This window comes from Calliphora vicina, chromosome 1 (genome assembly GCF_958450345.1).
Source record: "Calliphora vicina chromosome 1, idCalVici1.1, whole genome shotgun sequence".
Lineage (NCBI taxonomy): Eukaryota > Metazoa > Arthropoda > Insecta > Diptera > Calliphoridae > Calliphora > Calliphora vicina.
The window spans coordinates 2632695-2655240 of NC_088780.1; the positions used below are offsets into that span (position 1 = coordinate 2632695).

General features: G+C 30.3%; 2 protein-coding genes across 7 annotated transcripts; one reads left to right on the forward strand and one right to left on the reverse strand.

Annotated features, from left to right (window-relative positions):
• Window positions 1–1099: 1099 nt before the first annotated feature.
• Window positions 1100–20363, forward strand: LOC135949226 (F-BAR domain only protein 2). Of its 6 annotated transcripts, none has more exons than XM_065498720.1 (16): window positions 1100–1488; window positions 12355–12500; window positions 12570–13136; window positions 13218–13316; window positions 14439–14535; window positions 14610–15188; window positions 16032–16301; window positions 16659–16764; window positions 16914–17263; window positions 17327–17499; window positions 17609–17754; window positions 17827–18189; window positions 18257–18430; window positions 19073–19408; window positions 19478–19707; window positions 19779–20363. In XM_065498720.1, exons 2-16 carry the CDS (start codon window positions 12471–12473, stop codon window positions 19874–19876), a joined length of 3618 nt encoding a protein of 1205 aa, XP_065354792.1. In that variant the 5' UTR covers window positions 1100–1488; window positions 12355–12470; the 3' UTR covers window positions 19877–20363. The 6 variants fall into 6 exon arrangements, with proteins under 6 accessions (XP_065354792.1, XP_065354793.1, XP_065354794.1 ...); XM_065498721.1 differs by having other exon boundaries at window positions 17612–17754; XM_065498722.1 differs by having other exon boundaries at window positions 14610–15032.
• On the reverse strand, window positions 20101–22184 carry LOC135949227 (uncharacterized). Its single transcript, XM_065498726.1, has 2 exons — window positions 21089–22184; window positions 20101–20972 (listed from the first exon to the last, which is right to left on the reverse strand). The coding sequence occupies exons 1-2, from the start codon at window positions 22129–22131 to the stop codon at window positions 20855–20857; spliced, it is 1161 nt and encodes a 386-aa protein (XP_065354798.1). The 5' UTR covers window positions 22132–22184; the 3' UTR covers window positions 20101–20854.
• Window positions 22185–22546: the final 362 nt, after the last annotated feature.

Below are 22546 nucleotides of genomic sequence, written 5' to 3' on the forward strand. Positions count from 1 at the left end.
ATTTGTTAAGACCAATCGTTGTTTTTGTAGAACTGACACCACCTTGTATGAATTCGCCTTGATTCCACCTTATATGAATCCTCCATGATATGGTTATAATAAATGTGTGTTGGGGTGTGTATTTAATTGAGAAAAAATCAATTTTAATTATCTGTCATTTTGCTTGCATTTTTTCTTAAGTAATGATGCCAGGTTACACGAACTTTTATTTAACATTGGTACAATGGAATTTAACTACTACATTAACAGAGTATTGAGAATATGCAATCTTTAAAAATAAAATATTAATTTCTGATTCAAATAATTGATATAAAGCGCGATTTTGCATGATTTGTTGTATTTTTTCTTTAAAATATAACTGAATTAATGATATAAATTAAGAACAGCTTGTATGTATTTAATAATTTTTTTATATTAAAAATTGTATACAGTAAATAGCTCTTTAAGCTATAATTATTTTTGCTTGCTCCCATAAGTTAAGAAGTTATGTGACTTTAACTTTAATATCGTTATCTTAATATAGAAAGGCCCTAACTAGTGTTTCTTCTTTGTAAGTGCTGACCATTTATCGTTTATTTCGATAAATGGTCAGCTCATATATCATATTTAGCCAAAAAATCTAAACACGAGTTAGAGCCTTTCTATATGTATAATATATATATATATATATATATATATATATATATATATATATATATATATATATATATATATATATATATATATATATATAAAGTAATAAATGATTATTGGAAAAATATAAACTGTTTCGAGGATCTCGAGGATCTTGATTTGTTTCCTGATCCGAAATTATAGTGAACTATTTAAAGTATAAAATTAATAAATATAACATTACAAATTTAAAGACACAGTTGTTGTTAAAAATATCCATCTAAACAATTACCTAAACAATCGGTGGAAATTCAACCACAATTGAAAAAATGAGCAATTGAATGCAGTAAGTTCCAAATCTGTTTAAATTTGACAGATGTTAATCATACCAATATGGCAGCACATTTTTTCTATTTCTTTTTGTTAATTTTTTCTGTATGAATTTTCAACTCATAAAAGTTGACAGTTTTTTCATTGTAATTTTTTTTTCTTCGCTGTTTGTGTGAAAATCCGTAAAAATAGTTTTTGTTGTTCGTAGATTTATTAAATTAATCAAATATTTCTTAATAAAATATTGGAAGAACAATTCTGGTTTAGAATTACAAAATAAATTCCTACGTGTACTAATTGATAATTTAAAGATTTTTAATAATAACTATAAACTATTTTGTATATGTATGTAGTGGATAGTGAGTAAAAAACATTGTAATGAAAAAGTGGATATTGTGGAAATATTTGTTAAAGTAGCCTCTGCATACATATACATTACTGGACAAATAAATGTGCATAAAATTAAATTTACTGATTAGCAGAGTCTCAATAGGGTAAACGCCCCAAAAAACATGAATGGTGATTTGATGCAGCAATTGTAAATTTGTATGTATATTTATTTTGCTTTAATTATGAAAAACTTTTATAAGTTATTTCCAATTATGTCACTAGAAAAATATATGATAATGTAGCATGTATGTACTTATAGTAGTTAACATAATAAAGCAGTGAAAAAATAGTTCCTATTATGGCAGTTGCGTGCAATTGTGGATGTTATATCATTTCTGTTTAAGTCTAGAGGTCAAATTTATCGCGAACGTAAGCGCAATTAATTAACTTGTTTTATCAAAATCTCTTTTTTTTTGTTTTTGACGATGGCTAGCAATGAAAAAATTGATTGACGCCGGGCTAATTTTCTGTATACATACAAACAAAATTGATTTAAAAGAATTTAATAATGCAGTGGCGAATCGAAGAAATATCAACAAAGGGTTTCCCTAAAAATATTGATAAGCTGCTTAAGATAAATTTTATTTATTTTTCTTTTAATTTTTAGAGAGAGCTAGGTTTTATTATCGTGCAGAGTTGCCACTGTATCAAAATTAATGCTACACAATTTTCGTCAAGAATACATAGATTTGAAATAAATACTAAAATCTACAATATATTATTGGACTTTTACGGATTCTGCCAAAAACCAGTATTCGGTCAAAATTTGGCGGAATACAAATATGTAGAACTAAAATTAAAATAATTTTTAAAAAAGTTTCGGTTTAGGAGGAAGAAATTTTATTTGTCCGAACATTAGGTTTTGTTTCGGCCTAAAAAAATAGTTTCGGTCGGACTCTAAAATCTAAATTTGTATATGAATGAATTTTTATAGTATACAGTAAGTAGCTCAATTCTATGTAATATGAATTTTTGTATGGCCTTTTTGGCTCTGTATTACATGAGTGAATAATTAAATATATAATTAAATTTCTTTCATTGAATTCTGTATTTGTAAGTTAGAAGTAATAAAATATATTTGTTATAAAAATAAATTCTTACTAAAAAAAAAATTATATTATTTAAGTCGGGTTTAGCAACATTACCTATCATGTCCAAAATTTCGCTGTTATTAGAATTATTGATTCTTATTCAAATAACTTAAATTTTAAAAGCCCCGCCCACCCAAAAGTAGGCGTGACCGATAATAAATTGTTCGTTATTATATTAGGAAACATACAATTATTAACTCGCTCAAAGCTCATAAATTATAGAGGAGTTCCCAGCTGTTAGCCTTGGACTCTTTAAATAACAATCAAATTGTTTTAAAAATATAATTGTTTTTCTAAGAAAACGAGGCATATAATACTCACATAAACATCATGTGACAGATTAGAAAATCATCGAAATATTGAAGTAGAAAGTAGAATCCAATAAAATATTTTCAAATTATGTCGAAAGAAGTTAGTAGTTCGTCAAAAACCGTATAATAAAAAAATAATAATTTTATTAAAAATTTTATAACAAATATTTGCCATTTTACAGCAAACTGTGTGATTCGGATAAATAATTTGTCTACATCCCTAATTTATAATTTCGTTTGCAATTTCGACAAATTTTTGTTTGCGACTACATTAAGTATGTATTGTGGATCCTTATAGATAACGAATATAAATGATACATAAATATACCTGGTATAGTAATAAATCGGTATATGAAATTAAAAAAACAAAACAAATGTAGAACATGTTTAAAAAATATGCCAAATTGGTAATATTTCATAATTTTTTTATCAACACAAATCGTTCTCTATATAAGGTAGTTAATGTTATTATGTTACTTCTTATTGAAATGAAATAAAAATTTTATAAGCGGATTTTCGTTATACCGGCCTTTTACATACTATATACCATATTTCACCCGGTGATCTGGCATTTAATTATAATTTTACATACAACAGCACCTTTATTATTATAACCTTTAAAATTAAATTTTATATTTACAAACAAATGAGTTATAGATTTAAAAAATTACAAAATGTCGTTAATTTAAATTAATGTGCAACAGTCGTTTCATAAATGTAATTAGCACTCTTAATACAGATTTCATATGTGTAGTACATACATACAACAAGATTTGTATGAACGATAGCAATTATAAAAACTAAACTGTTGGATGATGTCGACTATATAAAATAATAAAATTATTTTGTTAAATGAAATGCTTGTGAATGAATGGTTCAGGTACCTTTTCAAAGGAAAAACCAATAATATACCAATCTAATCCAATTTATATGTTTAATTTCAGAATGAGAAAAACGAAATTTGAATTAATTTCATAAAATCCTTAAATAATTTATCTTACAATTCTCAATTAAATTTATTTAATGAATTCTCACACAAATACATATTACAAATTTTTCAGATTATTTACTATTTACTTTTAACTATACATATATATATTTACTATATTTAACAAGATATAAATCTAAAATTTAATCGCATGTGCGTGTAATCAGGTAATGTGGTGGTAGTGAGTAGTTAAATTGAATGCAACTAAACCAATCCCATAACATAAGTAAAAATTAAATAGCAAAAATAAATATATTCAAATATGATTTATTCTGTGTCGAATATGTACTATATGCCGACCCAGAATATCCATAAGTATCCATTTGCAGGGGATATATACATACGTTTTTTTTTATTTAGCAGCAACATAAATAAAATTTAACTCAAGCTGCCATCCACATTATCCTAATACTAGTACTTAATCAAACATGTATAGAAGAAGAAAAAAACAATCACCATATTATAAAGTTTAAATATGAATATAATGTTTAAAATATAGAGTGCATTATACGATTAAAATGAAACAATACTCACTGCTGCCACCTTATCCAGTTCACAAGCGCTTTTCGCTACATTGAGAGAAGTAATCGCAACATTTTTTCTTCTTTCTTTTTTACTTTGCCATAGACTAGTAAAACTATACATACATTGAACATGTCTTCAGAGAATCTTGAATTAGCGGCTGCTCTCATAGCCGAAATGCCAGAAATGCAAAAGGAAATTCAAGCAGAACTGGGATCTATTTCACCTGATGACGATGATGGTTCATCTAAGAAAATCGATTTAAACGAGTTGAAAAACTTTCGTATACAACGTAAACGAGAACATGAGGAGGAACAAACTGAAGATAATGTTGAACTCATATCTAACTTACCAAAACAAGTTCGTTTGGAAACGCAGACAACCGAAAGGAAATCCATCATTGAAATTCACATTGCTAATACGGATGCTAAGAAAAAAATTGACAACTTAAAAGAAGAAACTTTAAGCCAGTTAAAAGATAATACCCAAGAAAAACTAGCGGAAGTCTTAGATGAAAATATCAAAGAAATAAATATTATTATCCGCAGTGAAAGTCTTGATAGATTAAATAGTTCAGTTTCTATATCAGATCAAAAATCTGAAATACAAGTAGATGATGAAAATATAAAGAGGAATGAAAATATTTCTGACATTGAAACACCACAAGTCGACATTATTGTGGAACAATTGAATAAGGATTCCATCAATGCAACTGTAAGCAAGGTACCGACTACTGGAAATCATGATGAAATAAGTAATAATTCTCAAAATGACGAAGATGTTCCACAAAATTTGGAAAAACTTACACCAGAGGAAGAAGAAAAAGATAAAGAATATCGTAAAAGTTGCAAACCATTTCTACAACATTTGCCATGTTTCAAGTTACAATGTAACACTTTATCCGCTGTTGCTTCAGACACCAATGCGGCGACAAATGTAAACGCCACGAAAATACACAAATGCAGAGAATGCCGAAGACGAACACCGCAACAGGGATCAAATGATGTTTATTGTCGTTTCTATGAGTTTCGTTGTCTTCAATATACTGACAATGGTCAGCTCCTAATTGCCGGTTTCCCTAATCCATATATTGATCCCACTCAGGAAGAGATAAACATATGGAGGCCAGACGAGACAACTGAGCCAACAGCTGGTAACATGGATATACAAGTGTGTCGTTATATATTGTTGCATGTGGGAGATCAGTTTTGTTACCTTTGGCGTCAGGAAGCTGAGGCATTGAAACTTCACGAAAACACTAATAGTACGATCGCATGGAAGAAAGTAGTTCAGGGCATACGAGAGATCTGTGACGTTTGCGATACTACACTCTTTAACTTTCATTGGACTTGTGAAAAGTGCGGATTTGGTGTTTGTTTAGACTGCTTCAAAGATCGCAAAGGAAACAAGACAGTTCGCAAAATGCAAGCCGGCGAAAAACCGCCAAAAGGAAGAGATGATTTCTATTGGTTATTGTGTTCTGGAGGTGTAACACATCATGCGAAAGAGCTAATTTTGACTCAAATCATAGCTGGAGATTCCCTGAATATTTTAGGTAGGCTTTTACATGATGTCAGAACCCTTTGGGAAATTCCCCAACTTTGCGGTTGTTTATTGAGCAAACAAAAAATGCCAAATGGTGATTTGAAGAATCTAATACAGGACATGATTAAAGAATCTCAATTAAAGCAGCAGACGAGTGCTTCCTCTCTGGCCACACAAGAAACTCTAAGGAAGCAAGCACGTTTGGAGCAAATTCATTCTAAAGCTCTGGAATTTGCTCGTGCTAAAGGTATTGATTACGTGCCGGGCCGAATATTTACCAAACAAACATTAGGCAAAGACCCCATCACAACGGCATTCGATAATTTTAAACACATTAATTTCCTTCGCAAAGGTCTGGCAGGGTATAGACGATTTTTGCCACCAAGAGCAATGATATTGACAAATTCAACTTTGATAGCGCCAGGTGTTCCGCATGAATGGCTGTGCGATGGAAAACTTTTACGTTTAACAAATGCAAATCACCCTGATAATCGCATACTTTTCCAAGAAGTTTGGAAATGCGGTCAACCGGTTATGATATCGGAGGTAGCTAAATCTTTAAATTTAGACCTTTGGCGACCAGAAGCTTTTTTAAAGGATTTTGGCGAGAAGCCTAACGATCTTATCAATTGTCTTAATGGAAATCTCGTACCCAACCAGCCAATGCGTCATTTTTGGGAGGGATTTCAATGTATGAAAAAAAGACTTCTAGATTCTAATGGGAAACCGATGTTACTTAAACTGAAGGATTGGCCGCCAGGCGATGATTTTGCCGAAATACTACCAACAAGATATAAGGACCTAATGAAAGGCCTTCCCATGCCAGAATACACACTACGCACTGGAAATCTTAATATAGCCAGTTGTTTGCCGAAACGGTTTGTTCCTCCAGATCTGGGGCCAAAGATGTACAATGCCTACGGTTCGGCTTTCCATCCCGATAAGGGAACAACAAATTTACATTTAGATATATCTGACGCAGTCAATATAATGGTCTATGTTGGAATACCAGAAGACTCTGACAGCAAGTCTCAAATATCGGCATCCTGTAAAGCGATTGCAATGGGTGGCTGCGAATTTTTAACTAGAGCAAGAGTTCAAAAGAAAAATGTTTTACCTGGAGCATTATGGCACATTTTTCCAGCTAGAGATGCCGATAAAATACGTGATCTATTAAACAGGGTCACACTGGAAAAAGGTTTCCGTCTAGAACCTGATCATGATCCTATACACGATCAAAATTGGTATTTGGATGACAAATTGCGAGCTAGGCTTTTCAACGAATATGGCGTAGAAGGTTATCCCATTGTACAGTGTCTGGGTGATGCCGTTTTCATTCCGGCTGGCGCTCCACATCAAGTGCAAAACCTTCACAACTGCATAAAGGTGGCTGAGGATTTTGTCTCGCCCGAAAATATCACACACTGTTTCCATTTGACCCATGAGTTTCGACGTCTCTCGCATTCTCACACAAATCATGAAGACAAATTGCAAATAAAGAACATAGTCTACCATGCCATCAAAGACTGTTGCACCATCTTAACCAGAGCCTTAGAAAGACGTCTCGATCAGGAAGTTGAACGCGCAGAGGAGATTAAAGCTAAACTGCAAATGAGAGCTGATGACTCTGCCTAGTATTCATTTATTTTTATTTTTTTATAATTTCAATCTTTTATTGTTCTTAAACTTACAAAATACATATAAATTATTTGAGAAAATAATATGAACGGCTTATTATTTTATGGAATTATTAAGGTGTAAGTAATAAATTACAACATATTTATTAAACAAAATTTAATTTAATTTTCAAATATTTTCTTCATTTGCGTCACAGAACCTTCATAATTAGCAACAAATTATTTCCGTGTAAAATGGCTTGAAATATTTTAAGCCATGATAGCGCGGCTTTGTGGGCAGTTAATAATGCTATATTTTTAAATACCCCCATTAAAAACTAGACTTACACAAACACAACTTGCAAACATTCGGTGCATTTTATTGTAGAGTGTTGAGCTTGTCTAAAAATTTCACTGGTTCACTTACAACTCTAAGACGAACCAAATTTTCAAACTTTTTTCTACGTAATTTGATAGAAGAGATGTAAAATAGTTTTTGATGGAGCAAACTTTTAAATGATATAGAGAATTGATGCAAATAAACACTATTTTTGATCTTCTAAAAAGTTAAAAAAACACATATGTATCTGTTTTTGTATGTTAAATTATAAGATTTTCGTGATGTAGTTATGTAATTCAAACACCTTTCCAACGGCGTATAAACGCCATCAAAATTCGAACCGAGAATGGGTCAAAACGGGAAAAATATTTTTTAACTCGAATTTTTTACACCAACAAAATTAGTTTTCATTCTTTATCTTAAAGCAGGGAAGCGCAAAAATAGAAATTGTGTTTTGTGTGCATGTATGGGTTAAAAATAAAAAATCTGCAACAACATCAAGCAACAGAATGAAATATTTGTATTTTTACGCTTTAGTGTTTGCAACTAAATGATTTATTTGTATTTTTTACGCTCTTGCTGTGTGTTTTGTTTACTTTCAATATGAACGCCTACCAATGTCTTAAAGTATAATTTGGTGAAGAGTATATACGATTTGGCACAGTATAATATAGCTCTCTTACTTGTTAGAATCTATATTACAAAACCGTTAAATAAATTAAATTATTTAGTTTTTATAAATATTTTTATTTGTCTCCATCACGACAATCAACAATAGCTTATCCGACACAGTGCGGCCGATCGGAAGAAAAGTTTAATAAATCTGTATATTCTAAAATATTGGTGCGTTAGATTTAGAATTAAAATAAACAAGTAAGAGTGCTACATTCGGCTGTGCCGAATCTTATATACCCTTCACCAAATTATACTTAAAAATTTTAAGTATTTTTAGGTAAACAAAATTTAATTTTTTGGAAAAAAAAAATTTTCGATTGTTATTTTAAATTTTTTTTTTTTTAAATTTTAAAAAAAAATGTTCCATTTTTTTTAATTTCTTGGAAAAAAAATATTTTCGATTGTTATTTAAAATTTTTTTTTTTTAAATTTAAAATTTTTTTTTTTTAAATTTTAAAAAAAAAATATTTTTTTTAAGTTTTAAAAATTTTTTTTTTGTTTTTTAAATTTTTTTTTTTGAAAAAAAATTCGGGTTAAAAATTTGTTTCCCTATTTTGACCCATTGTAGGTCCAACTTACTATGGTCTTATATACGTCGTTGCAAATGTCTTTGAAATATCTATCATTAGATATCCATATTGTCTATATTAATGTCTTAGTAATCCAGATATAGGTAAAAAATAGGTCAAAAATCGAGGTTGTCTTGGTTTTTTCCTCATATCTCAGCCATTTGTGGACCGATTTTGCTGATTTTAAATAGCAAAATTCTCGAAAGCATGTCTGACAGAATTATTGAAGATTTGGATCCCGAAGATATCTGGGGTCTTCAGAAAACTGATTTCAACAGACAGACAGACAGACGGACAGACAGACAGACGGACATGGCTTAATCGACTCCGCTATCTATAAGGATCCAGAATATATATACTTTATAGGGTCGGAAATGAAAATTGTAGAAATTACAAACGGAATGACAAACTTATATATACCCTTCTCACGAAGGTGAAGGGTATAAAAATGGCTAGAAATAGCTAAAACCGAAAATAACTGAATACAAAATTCATAAAATTGACTTTTTATTTAGTGAGATCGACTTCGAAAATATTACATTTCTTTCACATAATTTCTGGGCACTTATAAACAAAATTGGATTCATTAAAGAATGTCAAAATTGATTTCTGAATATGTCTGACGTGTTTGTTAGCTCTGGAAACAATTGTGCAGACTGTTTTCATAAAAAAATAATATTCCCATAAAATCATCTACAGGCGAATAGATAAGAAATTTTTGATAAAAAATATTGTTTCATTTTTAAAAAATTCCAAAAATGTCCAAGAAAAGTTTAAAATAAAATAGGCTAGGACAAAATAAAATGGCTAGATCCCCCTGGCTAGATGAAATCTATCCATTTTTAAGGCTAAATGAAAATAAAATCGCTAGATCTCGCCGGAAAATGGCTAAATTTGCAACATTGAGGAGGACATAAGCTTTCATTTTGAAAAAATTAAACTTATTTTTTTTTAAATTTTCTCAAAGATTAAAAAAAATGTAATATTGATAAAAACCAGAGACATAACTGTTATAAGAAATATCTAAAAAAAATTTAGCCATAACTGTTATATTGTAGAAATAAATTTTTGTTTCTTTAAATAATAGTTATTCTCAATGAAAATAAGTTTTGCTTTTCAATAAGTGTTATTCATAATAAATATTTTTTTTCGTTGCTCATAACTTTTATTTTTGATTTTTATGTTTTTACGTTGCCTTATAAGAGTTATTCATAATAAATATTTTTTTACGTTACTCATAACTTTTATTTTCGATTTATATTTTTTACGTTGCCTAATAAGAGTTATTAATAAATATTTTTTTTCGTTACTCATAACTTTTATTTTCGATTTAACTTCACCTGAAGTATCTACACTTCAACCAATATCCGATTTTCTGATTGACGAATCGACGAATCTAAATACGTCATCGTTGTTCGGAACATCAATTAGAGAACTTGAAGTGGATTTATCTTCAGAAGATGACAAAGGCAATACATCGCGAGAGTTATTAGCAGCTATAGCTGAAATAGAGAGCTTTAAACCTATGAGACTGGACGTAGAAGCCGATTTGTTGCAATATTAGGAAGAGAAAAAGGATACTTTTGCAATTTTTAAATAAATTGGTTCATATTGTCTATGCACTGCCGGCTAAACGGTTTTCTGTTGAAAGAGCATTTTCTGCTTTGCGTATTTTGTTGACTGCGAAAAGGTGCAACTTGGCGGACAATGCGTTTGCTAAAACATTGATTGTGAAACAAAATTCTTCATAATTAAAAAACACACAATAAAAAACATCAATCTCATACCAAGCTTATTTTTTGCGACTTTAAAGGTTAAATTCAATGTATGTACTAATAAAATGCAACCAAGGTGGCGAAAGAAACTTCTTTTGAGTTAGGAGCAACGAAAAAAATATATTCTTTAGAATACCTCTTATTAGGCAACTTAAAAACATACAAATTGAAAAAAAAGCAACGTAAAAAAATATAAATCGAAAATAAAAGTTATGAGCAACGTAAAAATATATGAATAACACTTATTAGGCAACGTAAAAAAATATAAATCGAACATAAAAGTTATGAGCAACGAAAAAAAATATTTATTATGAATAACTCTTATTTGAAAACGTAAAAATTATTCATTTATTTATGCCTAACTTTGGCAATCTCAAAAAATTTAATAACAGTTATTTTTGGTCTCTGATAAAAACCAGTTAAAAAAATTAATATTTATAAAATCGATATAAACGTGCATCATAATTTAGGTAATGTTTAACACAAAACAAATGTAGCATCGATTGTTTGAAGTTTGTTCACATATTTTAATAAATACTGTTACGAATTTGCAATAGCTATTTGAATTTAACAGTTTGTAGCGACTGTCTGCAACATTCATCTTGTTTATATACATGTCCATCAGTAGAAGCTTCTACTTATCATCAATGTTGATAGCAAGGGGTTGATTAGCATTGTTTTAAGTATGGCTACACTATATGTTTAAGCTGCTTACATTAACATCGAAAGCTCTAGAATTCGAATATACTAGTTTTGACCGTTAAGAACAATCTAGTCTACTCAGATGCAGATGGCAGAGTGTATTAATAGTGCGTGCAGTTGCAGTAGTGAGGTTATTATAGGCGCGGTTAGAGTTAACATCAACTGTCTTCTTTGTGCATTATAAGTGTGCGTGTGTGTATAAAAACACTGAGTGGCATTTAAATTGTTGTTGTGTAAAGTTAAATTAATAAAAAGTTGTTACAATTTTAAACTACTAAACTGCTTTTATTTGCAATAAAAAGTATCCGGTTTTTTTTAAGGAAATAAACTACGTTTTTAAAAGGTAAAAAACGTGACAATACATTTATTGGGATAGTTCTGTCATTTAGCAGTGGATCAGATTTTGTAAAAATAATAAAATTGTTAGTAGCATTTTATTCAAATGCATAAAAATTATATTATATATCTTTTTTTAAATTTCAAAAATATGAGCTTTCAAACACAAACAATAAATGAGGGTAGATAAAAAATAAATCATATTTTTCTTAAAATTGTGACGTACTTTAGTACCTAGCCTATCTTAAAAAGTTATGTTTCATATATACCGTGTTTTAGCGATAACGGCATTTGCGTCTGTTTTATTATATTATTGTAGTAAAAGTTACAATAATTTAAAATAAGTTGACAAAGGGTGTTTTATTATTATTACATGTGTACTTCTGCAGATTACAATAAACTCAATTACTGAAAATATGTGTTCTTTCATAATTTAGAATTATAGTAGAATGGTAATAAACCTTGGTTTAAACACAACTAATACTGTAAATTTCTATAACTTTTTAGAATTTTATAATCATTTTGATTTTTTTTTTTTTTGTTTAATTTAAGATTAAAAATGAAAGTCAAGTTCTTACTAAATAAAGTCAATTATAATTTTTGATTGGATATCATCAACATTTTCAAACGAGTTCTGACACTGAAGATAAATAACGAAATATTTCAAAATGACTGTCGATTTTAACGATTATTTTTGGGTTTGTATATTTCCTGATTTATTTGGATTGTTTGCACAAGATTTTTATGAAAAACTAATTTACTTTTAGGGGGAGAAAAACAATGGCTTTGATGTTTTATATCACAATATGAAATTTGGTTTACAAGCCAGCAAAGAACTTTCGGAATTTTTTCGAGAGAAATCGAGCATTGAGGAGCAAAATTCGAAATTAATGTCAAAACTGGCTCACAAAGCCAGCACTGGAACATTAAATAGCACATTCTCTCCAGTATGGACTATTCTAAGGAATTCGGCCGAAAAATTGTCGACTCTACACATGCAAATGGTGCAAAAACTTACAGAATTGGTTAAGGATGTAACAAAATACACGGATGAATTGCATAAAAAGCACAAGACTGTCAAAGAAGATGAGGCACAAACGTTGGAGTGTGTGAAAGCGGTACAAACATCTACAGCGGATGTTCAAAAAGCGCGTGATATGTATAGCAGTAAAGCACAAGAATTAGAAAAACTTCGAAAAGACAATTCATCCCAAAAAGATATAGATAAATTGGAAACGAAATTGCGCAAACTGCAAGACGACTATAAAGTATTATTGGATAAACACAACCCTATTAAGAACGAATTTGAACGTCGTATGACACAGACATGCAAGGTACGTGTTGATATTGATATTTATTCCCAATATATAATAACATTGTATCTATGTTACGAAATATCTTTGTTTTTCTTATAGCGTTTTCAAGAAATTGAGGAAATGCATTTGCGTCAAATGAAAGAATTTCTTTCTACGTATTTGGAATTGTTGCAAAATAACCATGACATGGTTGGACAGGTAATATTAGTTTATAGACGATCACATTTAAATTAATTATAGACAATCACATCTTATATATAAATAGGCCACACGTTTTTTTGTGGTACACTTTTAAGTATGTTATTGTCCACCAATATTGATGAAACATATATAGTTTAAATGGTTTTTTTTTCTCTAGATGTGCACAATATAAAAAAAAATATTTAAAAATTCTTTCTATAAAAGTGGTAAAAAGCATTTTAAAAGTGATAGAATTTTGGCCACCAGGCGATCCTAGTTTAAATTAATAGATGTATTGTATTGTAGATATTAATAGTTTCATTTTCGTAATGAAACTATTTTTATCTAATAATTTAATTCATCTTTTCACTAATTTTTCACAAATTATAAGTTTAAAACGACGTTGTTTCGAAAACTAAGAGAGAAAGGACGAAATAGAACAAATTCGGATCACAGGCTCTTTGGGTCCAATTTTTTAACCTAAAAAATTAAAAAAAACTTGGCTTATTTTCGAATAAAAATATTTTTTTTTTTGAAAACTGGGTAACTCCATTTTTTCGTAAAAAACGGGTAAATTAACGTGTTGAGTCAAATTGTTAATTTTTTTTTTACAAATGATTACTAAAGTTGCCTTAATTACGTAAAATATAAAAATAAATTGAAAAAAAAAGTTTTTTTGGATAAAATAGGTTACTCCATTTTTCGAAAAAACAAGGATAACAATGAGTTCAATGGAACTATGCGCATGCATATTAACATAAATTCATATTAAATAATTAGTTTAAATTGTTTAAAATGTTAAGTGTGCTTTTCTCTTGTTATCAAAAAACGGAGTTACCTAGTTTTTCCAAACGACCACATGTTTTAAAAAAAGATTTTTTTTGTCGCTCAGAGAAAATAATACTGTAACTTAAATAAATAACTTATAAAGAAATTCAAGATATTTTCTCGCAAATTTAAAAAAAAAAAATATTCGCTGGAAATTTTTCCCGATTAGGAATCCTACAAGGATGTATTAAATCAAAATAAACTGCAAAGTGACCCATCATTCAATTGCACTTCAGGATTGTATAATAAATATAAAAAAAAAAATAATATGAAATGTGTATTATCTAAAATATCATGTAAATATATTTTTAGGTACATTCCGATTTTAAGCGACAATTTTTAGACATGACTGTTGACAAATTGCTGGAACAATTTGTATTAAATAAGTATACAGGCTTGGAGAAACCAGGTAATAATCATTAACTTTTGGTTTTAAAATTAAGTTTTTTACTTATTATTTTTATTATTGTATCCACATTTCAGAAATGCCAGAACTTGAATTCATTCCATTATCTATAAATCAACAAATATCAGCAACTTCAAATATTCGATTGAATCAACCTTCAGTTGCTTCAAATTCAAATTCTGCCACTAGTATCAATCGTGGTGGGAACGTTTCGATGGATTTACGCGGCACCGAAGCTGTATCAGTTGGTAGTGTTGCAAGTGGCAGTGGTAGTATTATAAATGCTGACGATTCTGCTTTGGATGTTAATAGCACAAAAACTACCACATCACGGCCCACATCGCCTGAAATAACAGCTATACCAAATGCAACAGCAACCACCAGCACCGTCAAAAGTAATTTCCGCAGTTGGTTCTCGTCAAATAATCCCAGCAAACAACCGTTACAACAACAAAATACCGGAATATCTACATCTGCCACTAGCGGTAGTGGAAATTTCGGTATGGATAGTAATTGTATCACAAGTTCACTATCAGTCAATATAAATGCTACAAATAACACTACTAGTACCACCACCACCTCTGGCACAACTACCACAACCATCAACAAAAATTCCCTTAACTCTGAGCTTCAATCACTACAGGATAACAACCAAGGTTCATTTTTGACAACTGCTTAAACACTATTTCTCTATCTTCTCTCTCTCTCTCTCCCGTCCTTCTAACGCCTTAAAGACCACTTATAAGAACAATTACTGTTTATATCTTTCCTTCTCTTTTCTTCTACTACTACATACGTACTATAAATTGTTAAATTCTATTAAAAAAATTTAAAATATAGTTTTGAAATAAAACCCATATTATACGAAATATTGTAGATTTACCAACGACAACAGATTGACAGAAAAATCTGCTAGCTTTTATTAAATCCATTCTAAAAATCCGTTAAATAAATATGTACTTATTATGTAAATGCATCCAAGACAACATTTAATATAGTTTTAAATGTATGGAATTGTTTGTTCTCCTTTCAAAATTGTGTGGATGAACGAAAATGGATATGAAAATGAAAATCTGGCAGATTGATTACATGTAGTAAATGCCTATGAAACTAGAAGTTTATTGCTTATATACATAATTAATACCTATAATTTTTTTTTGTTTATATCTATATTCGTAGTAAATACTTACTTACTTACACACTCAAAACACCAACTTTATGTAACAAATTTATATTTATTTTTTATTTGTACATTTCTTTTGTCAATTTAAATGCTACATACATGCAAATTGTTATTTCTGTAATATTTATCTGTTTTTTGGTTTCAAATGGTATATTGGCACAAATCTAATTATAAATTCCAAAACTACACGTTATTCACACAAACCAAAAAAAGAAAAAAAAACTCATGAAAATATTCACACTACTTTTTCGTAACTAATAATTGTATCAATAATAATTCGATTAAACAACTTACTTTCATCCGTACTTGTGAATAGCACTGAACTCACAAATAGACCGTGATATTTTAACAACAAACCTTAGAGACACCATTACGGCCACATCACCAAATATATCAGCTCCCGTGTTAAGCACTAAAAAGTTCTCAGATCGTTCAGGAACTTCTACTACTACAAATCATCATCAACTTTTCTCACCACAAAATACAACAAACAACAATTCTTATTCATCAACACCTGCCACGACATTGGGAACAAGTCAGAGACGCACTACATCCCTATTAAATATTTTCTCTTCAAATTCTCAGGGTATGATCTTGTGTTGATTGAAACTCAGTTAATTAATGTATTGAAATGAAACGGTTAAAACATGGAACTTCTTTTTGGTGCTTTAATTTTGAAAAAAAAAAAATACATTTCTTCTTATTTTTTCCCCTTAATATCGTAGAAAACTTATTTTTTATTTTCAATTCGAAGTAGTATGTATTTATAGGATTCTGTATTTTGAGTTGGTGTTTGAGTTTCAACTATGTACATATATATTATTTAATATCTCTAATTATGCATTTATTATTTAACTAAGTTAAGTTTAAGTATATTTGAACTAACTTTTGGAGAAATTAGTTTTTAACAGCTAAAACAATATTATTTGAATTATCTCTATAGTGTCGGGCATATTGAGAAGTCGGCGTGACAAAACGAAAACTAAGAAATCAAAGAAAAAGAAAGATGGTGAAATGGCGGATAATATTAAGGAAGAACGCACTCAAAGGTGAGTTTTAGTATTGTTAAATATTAAAAAAACAAAAAACCGTAAAATTTTGGCCGAAATTCGAAACTTATTAAGGAGAAACATAGATAGGTCGGACTTTAGTAATTATAAATTATCACAATAAATATTTAAAAACTTGTCCTTTTTAGTGTCGACAGAGGAGGTAATAGCTCTATGGAATTAGATGATCAAGGCAAAATAAAACAACAAAATTCGAGTACAACCAATTCTGGATTATTAGCCATAACTTCAAAACTGGTAGGAACTGGAGCGGATGCAGGTGGCGCCTCTTCTTCCGGGGTGTCAATACCTGATGCGTCTGCGACATCAGGCTTAGTTGATAGTAATACCAGTGGAACCGGTGACTCAAATCATACGAATAAAAACAGTAACGCAACCTCAACAGCTGGACAACAGTTTAGTACTAATGAAGTTGACGAAGATGGCTATAGTCTCCAGCCACCCAAAGAGGTTGCTTGGGATGAGAGCAAAGAAAATGGTAAATGGTTGTTGGAATGCCTGTAAAAGTATTAGGTTTTTATTTATTTTATTATTTTTTCAGCTGGTAGTTTCTATTCTGATTCTGACTCGGATTCAGATAATGATAGACCTGAGAAACGAATACATGTTAAAATAAAACCATTGAATAATGGCCAGGCGCCCATGTCAGCTAGTGTGGATGAATTAAGGGCCACTGTTGAAAACATTTCATTATCACCAACAGGAGTATTTTCGGTATGTGTTTATTCTATCTCATATAAATTCGAAAATCTTCTTATTCAATATGGATTTAAATTATTAAATTAATTTTATAATACAATTTATTCATTAATTGCTTTTAAAGCAGCACAGTCAGCAGTTGCAACAACAGTCCAGGCTAACATCACGTCAACAATCACCGGAAATTTCAAATGCTTCCACGCCAACGGCAGCAGTGCATCCATATGCACCTTTACAAAGTCCCACATTGTCTATGACGAATAATTCAAGGTATAATTAAAACGTACAGTATACAACATGATTTAGACTATGTCTTTATATATACCTCGGTTTTTTGTATAGATATGCTGATCTAGGTGATATATTTTCTGAATTGGGCGACGTTAGCTCATCAGCTCCTGCCTCAGCCAATCTTACAAAGAGTCAAGGCCGACAAATACCAACACCAACATCGGGAACAGGTAGTAGTATTGCCATACCAAGACCGCCTTCAAGGCGATCCGAAATGTTGGCTGGTGCTAGAGGTCGTATAAGTCCGGCACCGATTAATACTATTAATCGAGCCGATAGTATAGGATCATTGGAATTCCGAACAGCTATCGGTGGTATTAGCTCTTCTAGAGGGCCTTCTCCCTTAACCATTGGAATCTCCGACACCATACCGCTGGCGGTAGCATTTCATGAAATTATTCATGCTTATTTCAGGTGAGAACAAAATTTGTTGAATTGATAAAAACTGTATTGGCTAATGTCATAATTTGTACATCATTAGAGGCAGCGATGAATCGCGTTGTCAAGTAAAAATATCTGGAGATATGATGTTATCATTCCCTGCCGGGATTGCTGGTCTACTGGCCAATAATCCAAATCCAGCTAAATTGGGCTTTCGCATTAAAAATGTACAAAATTTAGAACATTTTATACCAAATAGTAAATTAGTGCAAACGTAAGTACATATAATAATCTTTCATTATCATACTATGTTACATCAAAAATATGCAGGGGTTCTCATATAGCAATTATTATTTTCTCAGTCTCTGGTTATCGTTTTTCGTAACGATATACTTCCAATTAATATAATTTTTGTATGAGAACTGTCAGTATATTGTTACGATAAAAAATAACCAGATATTGAGAAAAGGGAATGTAAATTCCTGAGTAATATTGTACTTAAACAAATTTTTTACCAAATTTTTTTTCCAAACTATGAAATTTACAAAATTTACATACACAGAACCATAGGGTAACATAGAGACTAGACGGAATTCAGAAATATTCACCCTTATCGTGGTTGGCGTTAACGTCATACGCCTACGACAGTTTCGTACTAGATTAAAGAAACAGTTTGCATTTTATCTTTAATCTAGTACGAAACAGTCGTAAGACTTTTACGCCAACCACGATAAGGGTGATTATTTTTTTTTATATATTTATTTATTTTCAACAACATAGCCCCTTATTGGCTATGCACAGAACGTTTTAAGCTCTACTGAAAAATGTAATTTTAGACGATACGCTGGTATTTAGATATAGATACCATAATCGAATGTTGACACCTGGTATAATGAAACTATTTGTACTTTTTTAGGGATAAAAATCAATCCAGTTCATTTAGTACTATGCTAGAATTTAATATGCCAGCGTTAACTGCATTGTTAAGACGTCAGGCGGAGCAGAATCCCACAGCATCATATTTCAACGTAGATATTCTAAAATATCAAGTACGCACCAAACCCGGGGCTAGTTCGTGTCCGTTTCAACTGGTTAGTTATTGGAAATGTGAACCCACCTTTACAGCTCTCAAGGTTGATTACAAATATAACAATCATGCTATGAGTGCGGCATGTCCACTTTTGAACGTAACACTGCTCGTGCCAGTAAATGGTTCAGTTCGAAATGTACAATCTAAACCTCACTCGGCGTGGTAAGATTTAAATGGAAATATATTTACGTACTTATTAGAAAATTAGGATTAATTTCGCAATTCCTTCAGGTTGGGTGAATCGAACCGCTTGGTGTGGAACTTTACCGATATATCCCAAAATTCACAAGACGGCGGAGTAGGTACGCTGAGAGCTCGTTTGGAGTTAAGTGATGGACCTTCAACGCCAGCTTTATTAACGACACAATTCAATTGTGAAGGTACCACATTGTCTGGCATAGAATTTGAATTGCATGGTCATGGCTATCGAGTGTCATTGGTAAAGAAGAGATTTGTATCAGGTAAGAATTATAAATTGAAAAAATTACATGAATTAGAAACTTTACTAAAACAATAAATATATTATTCAAAGGTAAATACGTCTGTGAAGGAGATGGGGTACGTAGTGCTGCCACACCAACACCACCCTCTGTCGGTTCATCTAGTCCATTTTCGGGAAAATCAAACTGAAATAATTTTTTAAAAAAATATTAACTAGAAACGGATGCCTCAATTAATTGTTTGTTACTAAATATAATAATAAAAAAGAACAAAACCTTTTTTATATATATAAAAAAACCAACATACAAATCATACAAATTCGAATTACTCCAAGGTTTTTCTACAATTTTTACTGACTTGTGAATTATGCATATAAAAATGTAATTCACACAACAATAACAAGATCGACCATATTTCTTTTTTCTTATTACTATTATATTTTTATTTAATGCTGTTTCATGTTATTATTAAAGATATTATTAATCTATATACTTATATACATATTTATATACATACATATATATTATTGTTACACACATTCATACATACATATATTAGTTTTTCTTTATTTGCAAATAACACAATCGAAAATGTGTAAATTATAATTTTTTTTTTTAAATATACATACAATATACACAGTTCAAAAGAAAAATAAAAAAATATCAATATTCAAAAATATTTTATCTTTATCACCTCCCTTAAATAATTTCGGCTATCTATCTTATCAACACCTACCCGTACCAATGTTCTTCAATAATTACGCTATAGCTAAATCAGCATAATCGGTCCACAAATGTCTGAGATTTAAGCAAAAAAAAACACACCTAGATTTTTTACATATTTTCCACAAAGTGTTTACATCACATAAAACTGGATTTCAATATCAAAGTATACTCTGGTGATTGATATATAAGATTCGGCAAGAGATTATTCCAACCTTATCGGCTTAATTAATATAGAATTTAATAAATAAATGTTTGTAATTAAATTTTCCGTCCCATAGACATTTTAATAAATACAATTTTTAGTAATTCATACAGGTGTATGTATGCTTTTAAAACCCTAAAGCAAAATAACAACTTTTAATGCATAATATCGACTTAAGCAACAACATAACAAGCCTATACTTATAATGAAATGTTTAAAAACAAAATTTGGCTCGAAATTTTACTGTGAAGTCATGCCAGGTACTCTATAAAGAAACTCCCCATCGTCATCATAGTAACAATCATTTGCACGGTATGTAGCTCCTTTCTTCCACAACTTTCGTGGTATATGAATACGTCTTAAAAGAGAAAATAAAATTGAAGCAATGAATGTTTACAGGAGTTAAAATAACTATTTCCATAGTTCAAATGTGATTTACTAAATACTAATGCCTATGAATTATTTTATGCTTACTCTTTTGTTGCACACATTCCATAACGCTTTTTATCAACTTCGCTAATAACAACTTCGTTCGATACAAATTTTTCAGTATAGTCTATAGCAGCAATTGCATTGGACGGGCATTTATTCTTTTCTCGAACAATTCCGGTACCACTAATATTTGTGAGTTTTTGTGCTGCCAGTTGATCCAATGATTTATTTATATTCGCCGAATTTTCAGAATTGTCTTCCCCGTGTTTTGCCTTTACCTCATGAATTGTCATTGGCTTTTTATTTTTAATTTCACCTAGGAGGTATGTGTCATTGTCAGCATTATTGGTACCTACTGATTTTTCCTTTGGTTTACCATCCGACAATGTTGTCATATTTCTGGTGTCATTGGTTTTTGGGCGTAACGACGATATAATTGATGAAAATTCATTGCTCTTTGGCTTCTGCCATTGTTTTCTTTGGAACGTTTGTGTGGGATCTTGTAAGATATTTATATCTTTCGTGTCTCTATCAAAAAACTTCTTTAAATGTTCGTACAATTCTGTACTTATTTTTGCGCTATATTCTCCATTTTTAAATCGTTGCCAATTTCTTAAGACACCGGCATCATGAGAAAGTATTCTTTTGGGAGACATTGGATTCCAATGTGCCTTTAAAATTTTACATATTGTTTCAGCGCTGGCTGGAAAACTTTCTGCAAGTTTTTCAACCGTCCATTCTTCATTGTCACTCGAGTGCAAAAATTTGATTTGCTCCTTTTCAGCGTATGTCAGTAGGTTTGGAAGCGGATCCTTGTTAAAATATTTCCTTTTTATTATATATTGCCTTAATTTTTCTTTTTGATGCTGCAAATTCAATTCGTGTTGTTTGTGAGATTTGTGCGCATTGAATAAATCACTCTCCAAACCTTCGAAACCTTCTGGGTCACTTTGCATAACTTTGGCCGCATCTTCTATAGCAGTTATTTGATAACCCAAACCTGGATTTGACCGTTTAGCCAAACGTCTTAGCATTAAAAACGATGTGGTGCAAAATTTTCTGGATATTTGTAATGAAAATGCCATTTTTTTTTTAAATTTTGTATTTATTTATTATAAAAGTAGAGCACTGAACCAAAAATACATGTACACTGAAAGAAAATTGAAGTAAACTCGTATGATAAATGTGCAAAAAAAATTAAAAATGATAAAAAGAATAAAAATATCAGAGCTGGGTTTGGGAGTTTGATTGATAGCTAAAGATTTTCCCCCATATGCATAAACAGTTTATAAATTTATCAAAGGTTTATAAAACAAAATTTCCATACAAAATCTGTTTCATAAACCTTTGATAAATTTATAAACTGTTTAAGGTATTTATAGACGGCAATACTGAGTATTAATATTTGTCAAAAATTCAAGTATCATAATAAAATTTCATCGTCTAAACAAAAATTGTATTGATTTTCAAAAAATGAATTACAGTCGGTATTCCAAAATG